The sequence below is a fragment of the Ovis canadensis genome, chromosome X (assembly GCF_042477335.2).
Source record: "Ovis canadensis isolate MfBH-ARS-UI-01 breed Bighorn chromosome X, ARS-UI_OviCan_v2, whole genome shotgun sequence".
In the NCBI taxonomy this organism is placed as follows: Eukaryota; Metazoa; Chordata; class Mammalia; order Artiodactyla; family Bovidae; genus Ovis; species Ovis canadensis.
In genome coordinates, this window is record NC_091727.1 from 51,991,079 (window position 1) to 52,007,913 (window position 16,835).

At 46.1% G+C, this 16,835-nt stretch overlaps 1 protein-coding gene and 1 non-coding gene across 5 annotated transcripts; both read right to left on the minus strand.

The window, feature by feature from the left end:
* Positions 1-8,008: 8,008 nt before the first annotated feature.
* Positions 8,009-16,313, minus strand: MAGED2 (MAGE family member D2). 4 transcript variants are annotated; one of them, XM_070291576.1, is made up of 13 exons: positions 16,094-16,313; positions 14,528-14,601; positions 13,683-14,156; positions 12,787-13,095; positions 12,603-12,666; positions 12,262-12,341; positions 11,629-11,723; positions 10,849-10,928; positions 10,713-10,755; positions 10,316-10,378; positions 9,101-9,215; positions 8,327-8,733; positions 8,009-8,143 (listed from the first exon to the last, which is right to left on the minus strand). In XM_070291576.1, exons 2-12 carry the CDS (start codon positions 14,570-14,572, stop codon positions 8,335-8,337), a joined length of 1,767 nt encoding a protein of 588 aa, XP_070147677.1. In that variant the 5' UTR covers positions 14,573-14,601; positions 16,094-16,313; the 3' UTR covers positions 8,009-8,143; positions 8,327-8,334. The 4 variants fall into 4 exon arrangements, with proteins under 4 accessions (XP_070147677.1, XP_070147679.1, XP_070147676.1 ...); XM_070291578.1 differs by having other exon boundaries at positions 16,027-16,211; XM_070291575.1 differs by lacking the exon at positions 16,094-16,313 and adding an exon at positions 15,468-15,706.
* On the minus strand, positions 9,377-9,504 carry LOC138931278 (small nucleolar RNA SNORA11). Its single transcript, XR_011446524.1, has one exon. It is a non-coding gene; the product is annotated as a small nucleolar RNA SNORA11 (small nucleolar RNA).
* Positions 16,314-16,835: the final 522 nt, after the last annotated feature.

Consider the following 16,835-nt stretch of genomic DNA (forward strand, 5'->3'; position numbering starts at 1 on the left):
ATCATCAGGTCTTCATTACTGGGTACCAGTGATTTGAGGGGAGGAATTTTCTCAAATTCTCACAGTGGTCCTGGGCTGTAGATTGTGCATGCTCATTGTGCAGATGGGAAAAGTGAAGGAGAGCCAGTGAGTGATTTGCCTGCTGCCTCACCTTCACAGAAGGTCAAAGCTGGGATTTGAACCCAGGTCTGTGTCTGTGTCTCCCCACCTCCACATTCCACGCTGTCTCTCTGGCTGAGCAGGGTCAAATTAGGTAGGACCTTCGAAGATAAACAGTTTAGTGAGAGTGGCCACATAACACGGGTTATTTCTCTGTGCCTGTTCACTTGTCCCTCAGAGGAGGCCTCTAGCCCAGATCACTGGTTTTCCAATATGATTGGACATCAAGCTCACTCATAAATGGATTATAAAGATAGATTCCTAGGCCCCTCCACAACCTACTCATACAGACTCCAGGACGGTGAGGCCCAGGAATCCATATTTGGACAGCTCATATAGTGATTCTGCTGTAGCCAGTGTGGCGTTCAAATGCCTCGAGATGAAGTTTGAAGCAAGGCTGGCAGCCTTGATGTTTCTCTGACCTATAGGGCCTGAGATATCCTCTGGGGCAGCCGTCCTTCACATTGTCATCTCATTGCCTCCCATTCTCAGTCGTAATTCCATTAGAAAGCAAGTGTGGCCACTGCATCTCTTAGCAGAATATATAGGAAAAGGTTACTGGTAACTTATTCAGAGATTCCCTCATTCACACTAATTTACTGAATCATTCATTACATTACATTCACCCACTTTACTCACACATTCACCCATTCCCCTTGTCTCTCACATTTACTCTCTTCATCAATCAGAATGCTATTTAAAAACAGATGGCTCACTTAGTGGGTAAACTGAAGACAAATTAGTGAAGATGTAAGTCTCCTGAGGCACAAAGTACTCTGGGTGCTCCCCATCCACTATCTAATGTGATACTCACAGAGCCCAGGCTGGGTGACTTAATGCTGTTCTCATGTTATAGGCAGGAGATATGAAGCCAGGATGGGCCCAGGACATGCCCCAGGCCACACAGGGATCCTGTGAGGGAGCCGGGGTAAATTAAATCCCGTCACTTGTCTCCCATTCAGGACTCCTTCCACTAGAGCACACTGACCTCTGATTCATAATCCATAATTAGAATGTGTGGACACAATGCCTATATTTGTACATAAAAATATGTGCCTGTGTCTGTACATTTGTGCAGATGTTCCTCATGCATCATCTGTGATTAGAAACATGCCTATCTGCAAAAGAAGAGTGAATCAGTTGCTCATCTGCACTCCCACAAACCTAAGTGGTTCCTTTTGCTGCTGTCACTGTTTCCCTCACTGGATGGGCTGTGTCTTGAGAACATGCCACCCCAGTACCCAGCATGGGCCGTGAACACTGTAGTTACCAGTGGATGTTTGTTGAATGAACAAGTCAATGTCTGAGTGAGTTGAGTGATTGCCTGTGCCAGATTGGGATGCTGTATGAGGCCTGTGACAAGCCCCAAGCAGAGAATTAAAGCACAAGTCTCTACAGTTTTGGAGCATAAGCCATGCTTTTTGTTGAATATTACCCTCCTTTTGAGAAACAGCTCCTGGCACCTGATGATTGAGTTCATAAAGTTAAATCACCGGCCCTGGTAGAGATTGAACGAATAACCATGGGACCCCGAGTGACCATGCAAACTGAGCTGCCCATCCTAGGCTTGGTGCTGTCTGATCTACCAGCCCCTAACGTTGGACAGACAGTAACAGCACTCCACCACCAAAGAGCAGTGTTATATTCAAAGTCACTCTGGAGCAGGTCCTGAAAGCAAAAGCAAGTTAGAGAGGGCACAAACTCACAGCTACTTCCATCACATTGCTTCCTCTCCCTCAGCTCACTCCTAGGTCCTTGTGGTGAGTCCCAATAACCAGTTTAATGAAAAAGAAAAAACCCAAGAACATGATTTGCAGATGATACTGTCTGATAAGCAGGAACTAACTGAAAGTTAACAGCCCTACTGAAATGTGACCCTGATGGGAGGTAACGAAGGGAGGAGACATAACTTGGAGCTGTGCATCTGGTTGATCTCTTAATTCAGAAAGTGTCCTACCCAGGGATCTGATCAATGCCAATTAACAGTCTTGTCAGATGGTCAGATGCTGGGAAGGGACAAGATTGGAAAACTGGTAGCAATAACAAGGAGGCAGCAAAATACGTGGAGAGTGCTTATTATAAGGCACAGTCTAATTGCTTTGCCTACATGTATATGAGGAGTAAGTGAATGGATCTTTGGAATGGGCTGAGTGTGAGAATATTTGTATTGCATGAGAATGCTTACTACTGGGAACATGATGACCCAGCCTGTGGGGATCCATCAACCTCTTTCTCTAGACATCCCAGTGCTTGTCAGATGAGCCAATGAACAAAACTACCATTGTAGAAGGGATGGATGTTACTCAGGGGTTTGACATGGATTTACCTTCTCATAGGTTGACTTGGCTACCAACAGTGTTGAGTGCCCAATTTCTCAACAGTAGAAACCCCAATGTCACCATTTCTTAGGAGACCAACAAGTCCTTGGATGACAGAGGGATTACAATGGAACTTTTCCATCAGGGACTGGGCATCAATTTGTCCTTATGGAAATAACCACATATTCCGGAATGGATTTGCCTCCCCTGGTGCTTTTACCAGAACCATCATCCTTGGATTTTCTAATTACTTTATACACTTTGTACATCTTTGAAATATCCTATACAATATTTCTTCTGGTCAAGAAACACATTTCACAGTGAAAGAGGTAAGACAAATGGTCTAATGACAAGGGCTTTATGTGTTCTTATCACATACACCATCACCCATAAGCAACTGCCTTTGCAGAAGAGTGGGATGGCCTACAGAACATTTCAATCTAGTGATAGGAAACAACATTTTGTGAAGTCTGAAGGCCATTCTGCAGAATTCATCACATTCTGTGAATCGATAACTAATATATGATGCTCCTTCTCCCATAAATAGAATACATAGGTCTAGAAACTAAAGGATAGAAGAAGGAATGACACTTCTCATCACTTCACTTAGTTAAACAATTTTGATTCACAGGAAGTTGAGACTTCTACCTGGCCATTTGGTGTTCCTCATGACATTGAAGCAATAGGCAAGAAAGGCGGGGGTAGGGGGGATCAGTTCACTATGTGACTGGGATGAGTGATCCCAACTACCAAGGGGAAATAGGGAGTCTATCTGCCTCACAGTGGGGTAGGGAAGAGTATACCTAGAACCCAGGAGATTCACTGCATGACCCTAGCATTACCATGTCCAGTGGCAAAAGGTCAATGCAGATTATGGCAAGCCAATACAGGACTTCCAAGAGCTTAGATTTCGCACAGACATTGTGGAGGCAACCTCTAGGGTCTCACACATGTTAATTCTACAAAGCATGCTCAGGATTGCTGGACCCACTGGAGAGGGCTTAATGTACCTTATATTTGAGGCCCAGGAAATTCCTTTGGTACCTTCATCCACATCATACTCAGTGATAATCCAAAGATTATCCAAATGATACAATAGCCATACACACACAGGACATGGTGATTCAATGTACAATCTAGTTCAAAGCCTGCAGCATATCTAGAATAGGTTGCAAGGCAGGTAGAAAAAAGGGTATCACCCAAAATTTGTGGACTTGAAGCTGGAGATAGTAGGTGAAAAGATTTGGGTTGATCTCCGTTTGGAAAATGGGTGAATGGCAATTATACATGAATTAATAGAATTATGTTGGACTAAGGCATTTTTGAAAGTGTAAGTTTGGAGAAATAAAAGTGTTGTCCCCCTCACTTTGTTTTCACAAATGGTTGGTCTCTAGTAGTTATTTCTTGTTCTTTTCCTCCCTCGTTTTTTTCCTTTCCCTCTCTCCCACTCCTCACCCCTCCTCCCCAACCCAGCACTCATTCTATCTTCTTTATTCAATTCAGGTGAAATGTTACTGTAGGTCTTGTATTAATGCAGGAGGAAAGGGCAGATGGAGTTGTGGGTGATCAACCACAAGGGAGTGAAAATTGGTCCTTGTGGGGGACAAAAATTCCCCCAAATCTTTCACCATAGTTTGTGTCCCCCTAAAGCTCAACCTTATTGAAGAATCTTACTCTTTAGTATTTAATTTCATTTAATTTCTGTTATTGGGTTTTCTTGAGTTTCACAAGAGCAACAATGAGGAAGACACAGAAAATGTATGCAAAATCAGCACTATAAAACCATGGTGAATAGATGGCTGTGATTGGAAGACTTCCTCAGTGTCTCGGAGTGTTGTCTGGGCTTCGAGAATTAAAAATAGCTTCTATTTAATTCTACAAAAGTTATTCAATTGATCTTTCAGTCAAGCACTGAAGAGCGCTTATAAGAATGCTGATGATACCTGAATGGATACCCAGCAGCTAGTTAAAAATTTTCTTTTATCATGCAATGCTTGAAAGTTAGTTACACTAAAAATCATTTTTAAGAAATTAATTTAAAATTTCATGTTTTACTTTTGCTGAAAAATGTTTTGAATAGTTATTTTAAAATATTGGTTATACTGCTATTATCACATAGCTATATAAATTGCTGATTTACATATGTAATTTGATACATTACAATGTAAATGTTACATTTAAAGCTGATCAGCAAATAGTTATAAAGTTGCTCACAGTATCTTAAATTGTTAAACTTTAAATATTTTAGTCATTATAAACCCTATATTGAGTAAAAACCTTTCTCTGTATAAAGTACAAATATACATTATACATTAAATAGGTGCACAGTATATTTGTAGTATTCAAATTTTATGGGGAGTAGCAATTGGGACAAAAATGTCTGAAAAAGCTTGAGGGTGATAATAAAAAAATAGATGGAGAAATTGCTTTTGGAGCTCTTCCCACTCCTAGCCAAATGGGAAATATTAATACATGATATATTCTAGAATTATTTGGAATTTAATGATAATACTGTAGGAGTTCATTTATTACAGTAGTGGCCTTCAAGCTAATAAAGGTGACGAAAACATGAACCATAGTCTGTTCCCATTTCCCCTGGCCCTCCTTCTTTTTAGTTCTGGCCATTCCCCATTTGCCTTGAACCAGATTTGATCTCTTCCTCCCTACCTCACATGCCTTCCATCTTTACACCTGAGGTAGTGAGAAAAAACCCATTATTTTCCAAAGTCTAAGCCTTGTAGGAAAGAAGAGGTGGGGAGCCCTGCAAACCCAGTGGTCTGTGGAGGGAAGGTAAGTGGGAAGGTCAGAGTTCTTCATGACTATGATTCACCCTTATCTCTTATCAAGCACTTTAAACTCACTTTTTATTAGAATCACAGTCTCCAAGTTCCTTGCCACCCCTCACCATTACCCCCTTACATTACCCCCTATTTTCAGATGGACATCACCTGGGAGTCTTAGGGCACCCTGGACATGGTACCCACCTGCTATAGAATCCTTCCTAGGTCTAAGCTGCCTCTGACCTTGCCTACTTCTCCCAGGTACTATCCAACCCCTGAGGCAACCATGGCTTATGGAATCAATGCTTCCAGTGAAGAAGAGCTCAACATCTCCGCAGCAAAAGCAGGTCTTGATTCATGACAACAGGCAAGGAACTTCCTTGCTCCTGGTGCAGCTTTTTCTTTTTTAGATTCTGTTCCCTAAGCAATAAGCCTTGTTTCTTTATTGCTTTTAGTCTTAAGAGCTATTACTAGAGTCTCATTGTCTGTGTGCCTCTATCCCAGATTAGGGGTCTGGTATATTGTCACCCTGCTTATTTAACTTATATGCAGAGTACATCATGAGAAATGCTGGGCTGGAAGAAGCACAAGCTGGAATCAATATTGCCAGGAGAAATATCAATAACCTCAGATAGGCAGATGATACCACCCTTATGGCAGAAAGTGAAGAAGAACTAAGAAGCCTCTTGATGAAAGTGAAAGAGGAGAGTGAAAAAGTTGGCTTAAAGCTCAACATTCAGAAAACGAAGATCATGGCATCTGGTCCCATCACTTCATGGGAAATAGATGGGGAAACAGTGGAAACAGTGTCAGATTTTATTTTGGGGGGCTCCAAAATCACTGCAGATGGTGACTGCAGCCATGAAATTAAAAGACGCTTACTCCTTGGAAGGAAAGTTATGACCAACCTAGATAGCATATTAAAAAGCAGAATACATTACTTTGCCGACTAAGGTCCGTCTAGTCAAGGCTATGGTTTTTCCTGTGGTCATGTATGGATGTGAGTTGGACTGTGAAGAAAGCTGAGTGCTGATGAATTGATGCTTTTGAACTGTGGTGTTAGAGAAGACTCTTGAGATTCCCTTGGACTGCAAAGAGATCCAACCAGTCCATCCTAAAGGAGATCAGTCCTGGTTGTTCATTGGAAGGACTGATGCTGAAGCTGAAACTCCAATACTTTGGCCACTTCATGCGAAGAGTTGACTCATTGGAAAAGACTCTGATGCTGGGAGGGATTGGGGGCAGGAGGAGAAGGGGACAACAGAGGTTGAGATGGCTGGATGGCATCAGCGACTCAATAGACATGAGTTTGGGTGAACTCCAGGAGTTGGTGATGGACAGGGAGGCCTGGCGTGCTGCGATTCATGGGGTCGCAAAGAGTCAGTCGGACACGACTGAGCAACTGAACTGAACTGAATGTGGGGATTAGATGCTGAGAGCTTCCTGGGAAGGAAGGTCCAGGGAAATACTCTCCAAAACAGGGCAAAGGTGGATCTCTGCCTGAAGGTCCCATGCCTTAAGTGGGTAGTAGAGCTGGGAGGACACCTTCAACTACACAAGGGAACTCTGGCACTTGGCTCACAGTGCTCCTCTCTACCCTAACTTCTGCCTCCATTCTGGGTGATTTCACTGTCCAAATGGATAACCCAACCAGGCCACTTACCCCTCCTCATCTCTAGGAACCATCATCTCCCCTTTTAACCAGCTATTCCATGGATCTTCCCACTGCCCAGAGTTCTTTCTCCTGTCTTCTTAATCATTCTACTGTCTGACCATCGAACTAATCCCTCAGTTCATCCTTCTGGTTCTCTGAACATTCCCTCCCAGACAGCTATAACACTGCACACAGCAGGCACTTAGTATATTTACTTACCTTTCTGTCTTGTTCATAGACTTCAGAGACTCCTGTCCACAAACCCCTGCACTGTTTCCCAATCTGTCACTCAAACTCCATCTTCCTCACCAATCCTGCTTGGGTTCCCTGGTCCATCTCTTTCTCCATTCTGTGAACCTACACTGGTGGACATGGTAACAAAGATGCTGACTCATACACTCGCTGCCCTTGGTCTTGTCCTTATTCTACCACTGAATAACAGAATGAAATCCTTGGAATAAACTAACACTCATCTTCATTCCTACAAGATTACTGAGCACTTTGCCATGGGGAAGGGGGTCTACCATAAATCATGGGCTCCCTGCTCTACTGGGGCCTCCCCACTGTCTGGAATCCTTCTACAGTCCCCTCTCCAAGTCCTTTCTGTACAGTCCCTTCCCACAGGTCCTCCCCTCCCACCTCCTCAGGGACTAGGCTGCATGAGTCAGCCTTCAACATCTCCCCGTCTTTTGGCTCCTGCCTGCTCAAATCTCTCTCTTTTCCCAAGAAAATCATTATTCCTGTACCTCTCTTTAGCTACCTACCTCTTTCTCCTTCTTGTCTAACCTAAGTTTCTCAAAAGGAGAGTCAATACTTGATGTCCAATCTCCTCTATTTTTCTGGACCAGATTTGCCCATATCAGAGCTTCTAAGTATGCCCTCTGTGCCTACAATCTCCATGACTCCCACACCACTGCAACCCTGCCTGCTCTATAGGATAGTGATGGGGCCCAACCTATCCCAGGAAACATGCTAATTTTGCTCCACTGAATTCAGCAATGTCACCTCAAGCTAAGCACAGACTGAGGTGGAAACTTTCCCAGTTCATTTTAAAATATGATACAAAACGTGACAGCCCACCAAAAAAGGCAATAAACTCAGAAATGGCAAATAGATTTAATGTAGAGTGTCAACTTCAATTGATTGATAGTGGCTGCCTAGAGCGCTGTGCTGAATAGGTTTCTGAGGATGCACCCTGGCTCGAAGACAAAGATTGCTGGGATTAGGAATATCTGAAAACACAAGTAAAAGAAAATTTAAAAAGTCAATTATATCCACCAATAGGAAGGAGTAAAATGTCAAAAGTAGTGTTTTCTCACACTCTCCATGATCCTCCAACCCTGGCCTTCCTGTAACCACCCAGCTCTTTATCCCACCCCCATGAGCCCTGGCTTTCCCCAAATATAAGTAGATACCTGATATCTCACTTGTAGGAGAAACCACAGGCACCAGAACTGCCACTGGCGCTGGCACCAGCTCCACCAAGGCCTGCGAAGAGCCCAAACGTGAGAGTGGCTGTCAGGCTGGTGCTGGCACCAAAGTTGCCACCAGTGCTGGCACCAGCACTGGCACCACCACTCTCCTGGGCTTTGGCTTTAGCTTCAGCTCCCGCCTGGATACGGGCCTTGGCCCAGGGTCCAATATCAGCTTCATCCCAGTTGCAGGGCCCAGCAGCATTCTCAGAGCCGAGCCCAATGCCCATCTGAGCTCTAATCTCAGCCCTTGCCTTGGCTTCAGCTGCAGCCTCAGCTGCAGCCTTCATATCTGCTTCCATTGCCTCTCGGTACTGAGCTGCCCATTCCTTAGGGTCCTTCTTTTGTACCTACGACAGGAAGAACAATCATCTGAAGGATCCAAATCTGAGCACCAAGTGCCTACTCTATGCAAATTATAATACCATAAATACTACTAGTAGCTATGCACCTAATATTCCAGCTCTGCTTTGACACTTACTATCTCTGTGACCTTGGACATGACACCTAACAACCTCTGAGCCTGAGTTTTCTCATTTACAATAAGGCAATGACATGTCAGTTGTAAGTATTAAATGATTCAAATAAAGTGTTTGCACATTAATACAGGCTTCAGAATGTTCATGCATGAGCTGCAGGCTGTTCTGCACACAGCCTACCCCAGACAGTGGCACCCCATGCTCTTGGTATGCCAAGCTTGGGCAGTTCTCCAATTACCTTGCAGGCAAACTTGAGGACTTTCATTTTGCTGGTTTCATAATAAGAGCGCAGGCCCCAGAAGAACTCATATTCAGGGGGATTGCTATTAGGGACTCTGACATAGTCCAGGTACCTTGAAAAGAGAGGGTCAAAGCCTTTATGTCTATAAGACCACTAATGGCCCATTCATGCATTTAGGTGGCAAACTCCCCCACTGACTACTGCAGCTTTTCTTCCAATCTTCAGCCCTATCTCACTGACCCTACCCAGCAGCCATGTGGAGGTACAAGGGGCCTGTATAGAGTATTTCTTCATAGGAAGGCCACAAGTTGTGTGCCCCTGTCACAATAACCCAGATTCCTGTTGGGTGTATTGCAAATAGAGAAGCCAATTCTTTAGGCCCCCTGCTCTGAGCACACCCCACCAACGGGCTCATCCATCGCCTGGCTGAACCCTGGTACAGTCCATCCTAGGAAATGACTGTATGGGACGAAACAGTCAACCAAGAGCAGTGGATTCAACGCATACTCTCGACCATTTGTGTGTGAGCATTCAGGCATGTGTGCTGGTGCACCTGCGTGAGTGTACACATGTTCTCCAAGGACCAACAACAGGGTGGGCCCTGGTCAGAAAAGTCAGGAGGACTAGGCTTCAGATCCAAATGGGTCCTTTACCAGCCAGGGCCAGGTTCAGACCTACTCTCTGAGCCCCAGGCTCCTCAACTGATACCGGGGTTGGGTTGATGGCAGCTATTCTGCAGAGTAGTTATGAAAATGAAATGAGATGTTCAAGTCAAGACTCCAGGACAATACCTGGTTGCCTAAAGCTACCATTCTATGGCATTTCTTTATGGAAATAAATTTCTATGAAGCCCTAGCTAGCATAGTAAAAAGAACCAAGGTACTGAAGTCAGGATTTCAATACAACTCTTCTGTCTGTTGCCTGTATAACGCTGAGCAAATTACTTCACCTCTCTCAGTTTCAGTTTCCTCACACATACAATACTGGTGATGACAATCCTTCCCCCGAAGAACTGCTCCAAAGGCATATATGAGAGCACAGGTAGGTCAGTAAACGTGTACTCATGTTCTCTGCCACTATCTCAGGAAAAAGCTACCACTTGCATATGCACTTATATAACATGCACAAGCACATGCACATGCACCATAGCTTTATCACTCATTTCGAAGACAGGCAAAATGCATGGAACACAGCAACACCATACAGACTTACTTCTGCTTCACAAACTCATCAGTAATGAGCTTCTTCACATCTCCAAAAAGTGAATGATGTATCCTGACAGTAGAGAATGATAAAATAATTACATACATACATAACTACATACATAGATAAATATAACTAGGGCTACAGCACTTCCCAGATATGGACAGAGACATTTCCCACATGGAAAAGAAGCTTCCAGCATAGATGGAAGCTCCATAGAAACCCAAGAGTCAGTGACATAGAGCAGAGTTCAGGACCATTTCCCCATCCACCTAGGTCAGAACCCTGAACCCAATCCAGCACCCCCACCCACCCCACCAGACCACCAGGCTGATGCAATCCTGGGACCATCCTCTCTTGACAAAGGACAACATGGACAGCAAGTGCTGACAGAGCCCAATCATACCCAGGGCGCAGCCCCAACTTGCGCAGCACCTCCCAGATGACAGCTGCAAGGGGAGGAAAAAGGAAACAGGGATAGAAAATGAACATGTGCAATTCTGACCACAACCCCCCATCCAGCTGTCAATCCAGCCACTCACCCTCACTGGATCGATTTCCATTCATGAAGATGATGCTAAGAAGCACCATGAGGAGACCGAGCTTTGGTGAGTCCTTGGTCCTAGGAGAATAATGGGAGAGAGAGAAGGTTTACATCCAATAGTCATCTGCAAAAAAAAACACATATCAGCCAGCTCACTAGGCTAGCTTCTCCCAGATTCTTCAGATATGGGAGAATTCTGCCCCATCTATGCTTCAAGCTCTATGTGATCCTGGGTAAGGCACTTAAGATTTTGAGCCTAGTCTCCTATTCATAAAATGGGAAAAACACATCCTTCTCTTCCTGTGTTGCTGAGAGAATAGAAGAATGGTAAGATCTGGGCACCCAGTCAATTGTGAGTCCCTTCTTGCTCCCCCAGACCCATCAGTTCCAAGAAAATTCTAGGCATAGCCCCAAATGATGCCCCTGCCCATCGAGCATCATGATCCACTCATACCAGGAAGCCCTCCTGTGAGAACTATTCTACCAAGGCCAATATGAAGAGACAAGGAATGACAAGTCTGTTTTCTTGGGAAGCTTCTGGAAAACCAGAAAATATTACAGTAAGAATGCACTACCCGAGGCTTCTACACCCTACAGACAATCATAATCAGGTACCACTCCTGTGTGCAGGGCTCCAACTACGTAAGGGTGATAGAAAAGAGGTCTGGGGCTCTGTCCTTTCTATTTCTTAAGGGGGTATAGGGAGAAGATAGGGATGAACTAGTACCATGAACAAAAGCAGATGCCTCCCTCCCATCCCAGCCCTATCCCAGCTTACGTTCCCAGTATGCCTGCATCAGTGGGCTCTAAGGTGCTGAGAAGAATGTACAAGTGATCATTCTTATCAATCTCCTTTAATTGGATCCCAAAAACCTGTGGATGGGGACAACAGTGTGAGACCACAGAATTCAGCTTCCTTGGCATCCCATAGCTCCCCACGTACTCAGGAGTCTGTCTCTCTGTGTGTGTATGCTTGTATGTGTGTGTATGTGTGTGTGCATGTGAAATCAGTGAGATAATGCACATAAAACACTTAGCTGAGTGGCCAGCACACAGCATACAGACAACAAATGCATTACTGTTATTGTCATCTTTGTGATTAGTGGAATCCAGGGAGCCAGAGAGTGGGGAAAGAAATTGAGAAGTGAGTATCTGAAGTACATTACAGGACTGTCCAGCAGTGGACAAAAGCCAAGACTAAGCTGGGTAGCTTGGGTTCTAGCTGTGATTTTACCATGGACTTGCTGTGTGACCTCAAGGTAGTCTATGCCCCTTGCTAGGCCACTGTCTTCCCATCTGCACAGTGACGGGGCTGGATTAGTTTCTGTGGTGCCCCCCAGAAGAGACATGTACACCTTTGTTTGATTCAAGGTTTCCCCAATGCACCCATCCCCCAGGTCTGCCCCTTCACCTTCTCCAAGGAATAGCCTGCTCGTTCAATGATTTCAGGGTACACATCAGTGTATTCTTTGATGATGTCCTTCAGCATGTCTGCAAGGGGAGAGTGTTGCGAGCACCTGGGCTGAAGTGAAGCCAAGTGGCCCCCATACCCAAACTGTAGACCCTTTACCAACCCTGCTGTGGGTGGCACAAACAGGTTCTGAGCTAGTGAACAGAGATGCTACTACTGCCAAATTAGAACTTTGAGAGGGCATAAGTGGAAGCAGGAGAGCAAGAAATGCCCTCAGCATATGGGGGAGAGGGCAATTGGAGGGCAGAGCTGGAGGAAGGAAGGGGTTAGTAGGACTCTACCTGAGCGTTTGATGGGAATCTTCGTCTGGTCTTTAACCAACAGGTACTTCACCAAATCGTTTGCCTGGGAGAAGTGGAAAAGATGGAAAGATCAAAATATGTTTGCCAAAAACTTGACACAATGGCAGAGAAAAAGGTAGGCAAAGCAGAGAATAATGCAGAGTGGAGAGGACAAGGTTCTTACCCTCCCTTGCAAAAGGGCTACATCCCGGGGTGGTGGTGCTTCAGGCTCTTGGGATGACTGGAGCTTGGCAGCTCTGCGACGAGCCTTGCCCCTACGGGCCTTGGGTGATCTCAGAGAAAGCAAAGCTCTCCGGGCCCAAGCAGCCAACCGAGTCCTTGATGCCCTGCGGGCCCAAAATGCTATGGGGCCCCTTGAAGCCCTGCGGGCCATTGAAGCCATTAGGGCCTTTGAGATCCTTCGGCCACCTGTGGTTCCAGAAGCCTGACTCTGATCACTGCTGCCATCCTCTTCTCCATTCAGATGCTTCACCTGCATCAACAGAGAGCAAACACAACATTGCCAGATGAAACAGATGGTCTTTTTTCCTTCACAGAAGTCCCCTCTAATCCCACCCTTGCAGTAACAGCCTGACTCACTAGGTATTGGCCATGTTGAGTCTTGGATTCACCTTTCACTGGTTTCCAAGTAGGAGTTTCATCTTCCCACCAGGACAGGAGCAACCCAAATGTAAAGCTTGAGGCTTCTCCTCTTCCTGTGTCCACCACTGATTCTGTTTATATCACCCTGGACAAGTCACTCCACCTCTCTGGGACTCAACTTCCTTCTCTACAAAACTAGATCACTTTCAGGATTTAATGAGATAACCTGTGTGAATATGCCTAGTTCAAGCCCTTGACATATGGTAAGCTACTATGTAAACATAAACTGCATTTTGTTTTGATTTCGGCTATGTGTATTCCTATCTCATGTCCAGTCTATGAGCTTTCTGAAGACAGGAATTATAACAAATTCCTCTTTGTATCCACCCACAGCTATTATGAGGAGAGGAAACAAACCTTCTAAAGGTTTACAAAACCATGAACCAACTGAGAGAAGTAGAAAAGCAAAGATCTTACCTTTCGGGCTTTCTTGGCCTTGATCTTGGGCCGGGTATCCTGATTCTCCTGAGCCTGACCAGCTGCACCCTCAGGCTCAGGTTCATCTGCCAGAGCCTGAGAGGCAGTAGACTCAGTCTCCAGGGTCTTTGTATTGACCTTTGTATCAGCCACAGAGCTGACCTTTTTGGTCTCAGTAGCAGACACTGTCACAGCCTGAGGGTCAGTATGCTGCATGTTGGTGTCAGCTGCCAGACTCTTCTTTTTGGCTGCTAGAAACTGGGTATCGGTCAGCTTAGTGGTAGGTGAAGCCTGAGTGGCAGATACCTCCTGAGCCGCAGTGGTCTTTGAGACTCCTGCAGCATTTGAGATCTTCGTGGCCTTTGAGACCTCTGGTGTCTTTGAGGCCTTTGGTGTCTCTGAGGCCTCCAAGTTCTGGGTCACTGTCAGTATGGTCTGCATCTTCAAGCCAGGGTCCTCTTCTGAAGCTTCAGCCTGCAAGATGAAGCAGGGAAGCTCACAAACTTTCTCCCCACCCCCAGCTAAGCAAATGGCTCCATTATTCCAGGGCCTCACTTCTCTTACTTATACTAACTCCTATTTGTGGTCTTAGCAGCAGCAGCAGCAGCTGACCACCTCTGCCCACTCCTGAGCAGAAGAGGGGTGGGCCCACTCTCCCTCTAGCTTAGCTTCCTCCCTCCTTCCTTCTCTCCTCCCTCCTTCTACTTGGGGGAGGGGGGGCAGCACCCAAGCAAGGAGGTAGGTGGAGAAGGATTAGGATGGGAGGGGAGGTGCCAAGGGATTGGGGGCAGTAACAAGAGCTGGAGAGCAAAAGCAGCTAGGGAGAGGGCAGAAGAAGGTCTTACCTGGAAGCAGGTTGGACCCGTACCACTCTCGCTTGTGTCAGACATGTCTCAAGTCGGCCTGGCAAGAGCTGAGCCTGAAGGGGAGAAAGCCTGGGTCAAGAGGCAAACCCACTGAACGTCTTCTCTCCCGCTCTGCCTGGAGGCTGATCCCCATCCAATCTCAAACCCTCCCAACGCACCCCCTCCCGCCCCACCCAAAGACTTCGTTCTCAAATTCAGTATTCCAGAACGTCTCAATTCTCTGCAGCCGCACCCTCCCCTTCTCCAGGAAGATGTGCCAGCGCGGCAGCCCTGAGGACCCCGCCCCCTTTCCCAGTGCACCCCCCCCCCCAGCCGCAAGTCGACAATGCGCATGCGCATCCGTTCCAGGGCCCATCTCAGCCCCACCCGCTTTCCCAGCAGAAGCCCTTTCTTTGATGTCCACCCTGCACATGCGCACTCAGCAGCTGGTATCTCTCCAAGCTGGCCCTTCTCTACACGCCCCTTTCTAGCGATCCATAGTGCGCATGCGTAATAGTCGAGGACTCAGTCCAACACCTTTTTCCAACACGCCCCTCTCCAAGTTCATAGTATCATTCGGTCCCGCCCCCTCCCCAACAGACCTCACTCTCAAATTGTCGCAGTGTCCGTTAGTCCTGACTCCTCCCCTACTGAATACACCCCAAGTCCAGAACACCGCCTGGTCCCGCCCTTTTTCATAATACGCTCCCCTTCCAAACAGGGCCCAAGTGCATCTTGGTTCTTCCCCGTCCCTAATACACCCCCTCCTCAAATCAGTACTGAGCTAGTGATTCCATCTTTAGGCCCAGCCAAACAGGGTCCGGTCCCCTCCCTTCCTGACTGGATGGATCCGGTATGATCCGGTCCTTTAGAGCAGGATTTCTGCAGATCCCAGAGGGTGGGGCAGATCCCTCCCGGGCTCAGATTCAGGGCTGCTCACCTCGTCCTTCTACAATTCCTGAGTGCGTCCACTCCCTCTGAGCCCCTCATAAACTCAGAGACTTCCCTCTCCGCTCCAGGCCGGAAGTGGCCCCGCCCCTTTCCGCCTCCCTAGGGGGGCCTCCGTCTGCCCTTCCCCCGCTCCCTACTCTTCATTCCTTATCCCCCACTTCGTACCAGTCCGTATTCCCTCTGTCTTGATCCCCGCTCCTAGTTCTCCATTGACTTTCTTATTTACCCGACAGGATTTCTTATTTCCATTCCTCACATCCTCCTCCTTCATGTTACTATTGCACTCCCTCCCCTAGCATTCCTTAACCATTCTCTACACTCCCCTATTTTCTTTTCTGGATTTCCAGTTCCCCTCAGCATTCCCCTTCCCCCTCATATTCCCCATTCACCATTCAACACGCCCAGTTCCCAGTTTTTCTCCCCTCCCTTCCTCAACTACTCTCTGCTCTCTAGTCCATAAACCTACTACTCTCTTGGTCGTCTTCGTTGCCTACATCTCACTCCGAGTAACCTCCCCTAACTGCAGTGGTGCGGTAAAAATTGCCCACCTGCCTGGCTCTATGTTCGAGAGGACTGGAACTACTGACTGGAAACCTCAATCTCAACGTCCCTCACCTTGTCCTCCAGCGAGTCCGGAATTTGTCTTCCGTCTCTTAGTCCCTCTGGAAGTCAGCGTCCTGGACTAGAGCTGCAGACAGCCCAGCCCAGCCCCTTTCCGCAGCCCCCTGCCACCCCCCTTCTCCTTCCTCGGGGGGTGGGGCAATGGGGCCCAGCTCAGGGCTGTCTGACGCCAAAGCCCGTGTTTATGCCACTGTACCAGGCTCGGTCTGAAGCCATTCCAAACCAAAACCACCGCCTCAAAGCGATTCATTCATTGAATATATTTATTTTTATATCTTTATTTTTGCTTATTGCAAAAGTAATGTGTTGTAGTTGTGAAATTTCAAATAATACAGAAATTTGTAACACACTTAGCTCATGCCCCAGAAATAGCCACTATTAATATTTTGATATACATTCTTCCAGATTTGTTTCAATTCATATACTGATTATTTGAGTTTTCTCCCCATAAATGGTACACTATATCTGTTATTCTGTGACCTGGGTTTTTTTTTTCCCAGTTGTATATTCTTTAGAATTAAGCTGTTTACAGCTTTCCATAGTGTACATTTTTCTTAACTGCTGCATAATCTTTTCTGTATAAATGTCCCATAATGTATTTAACCAGTCCAGGGGTACATAGACATTTAGATTGTTTCCATTTTTTATTTACTGTTACAAGCAGAGCTGACTCCATTTTAATACACAAACTTGCTAACTTACTCTAAAAAGATACACAGAATAACATTTCCACAAG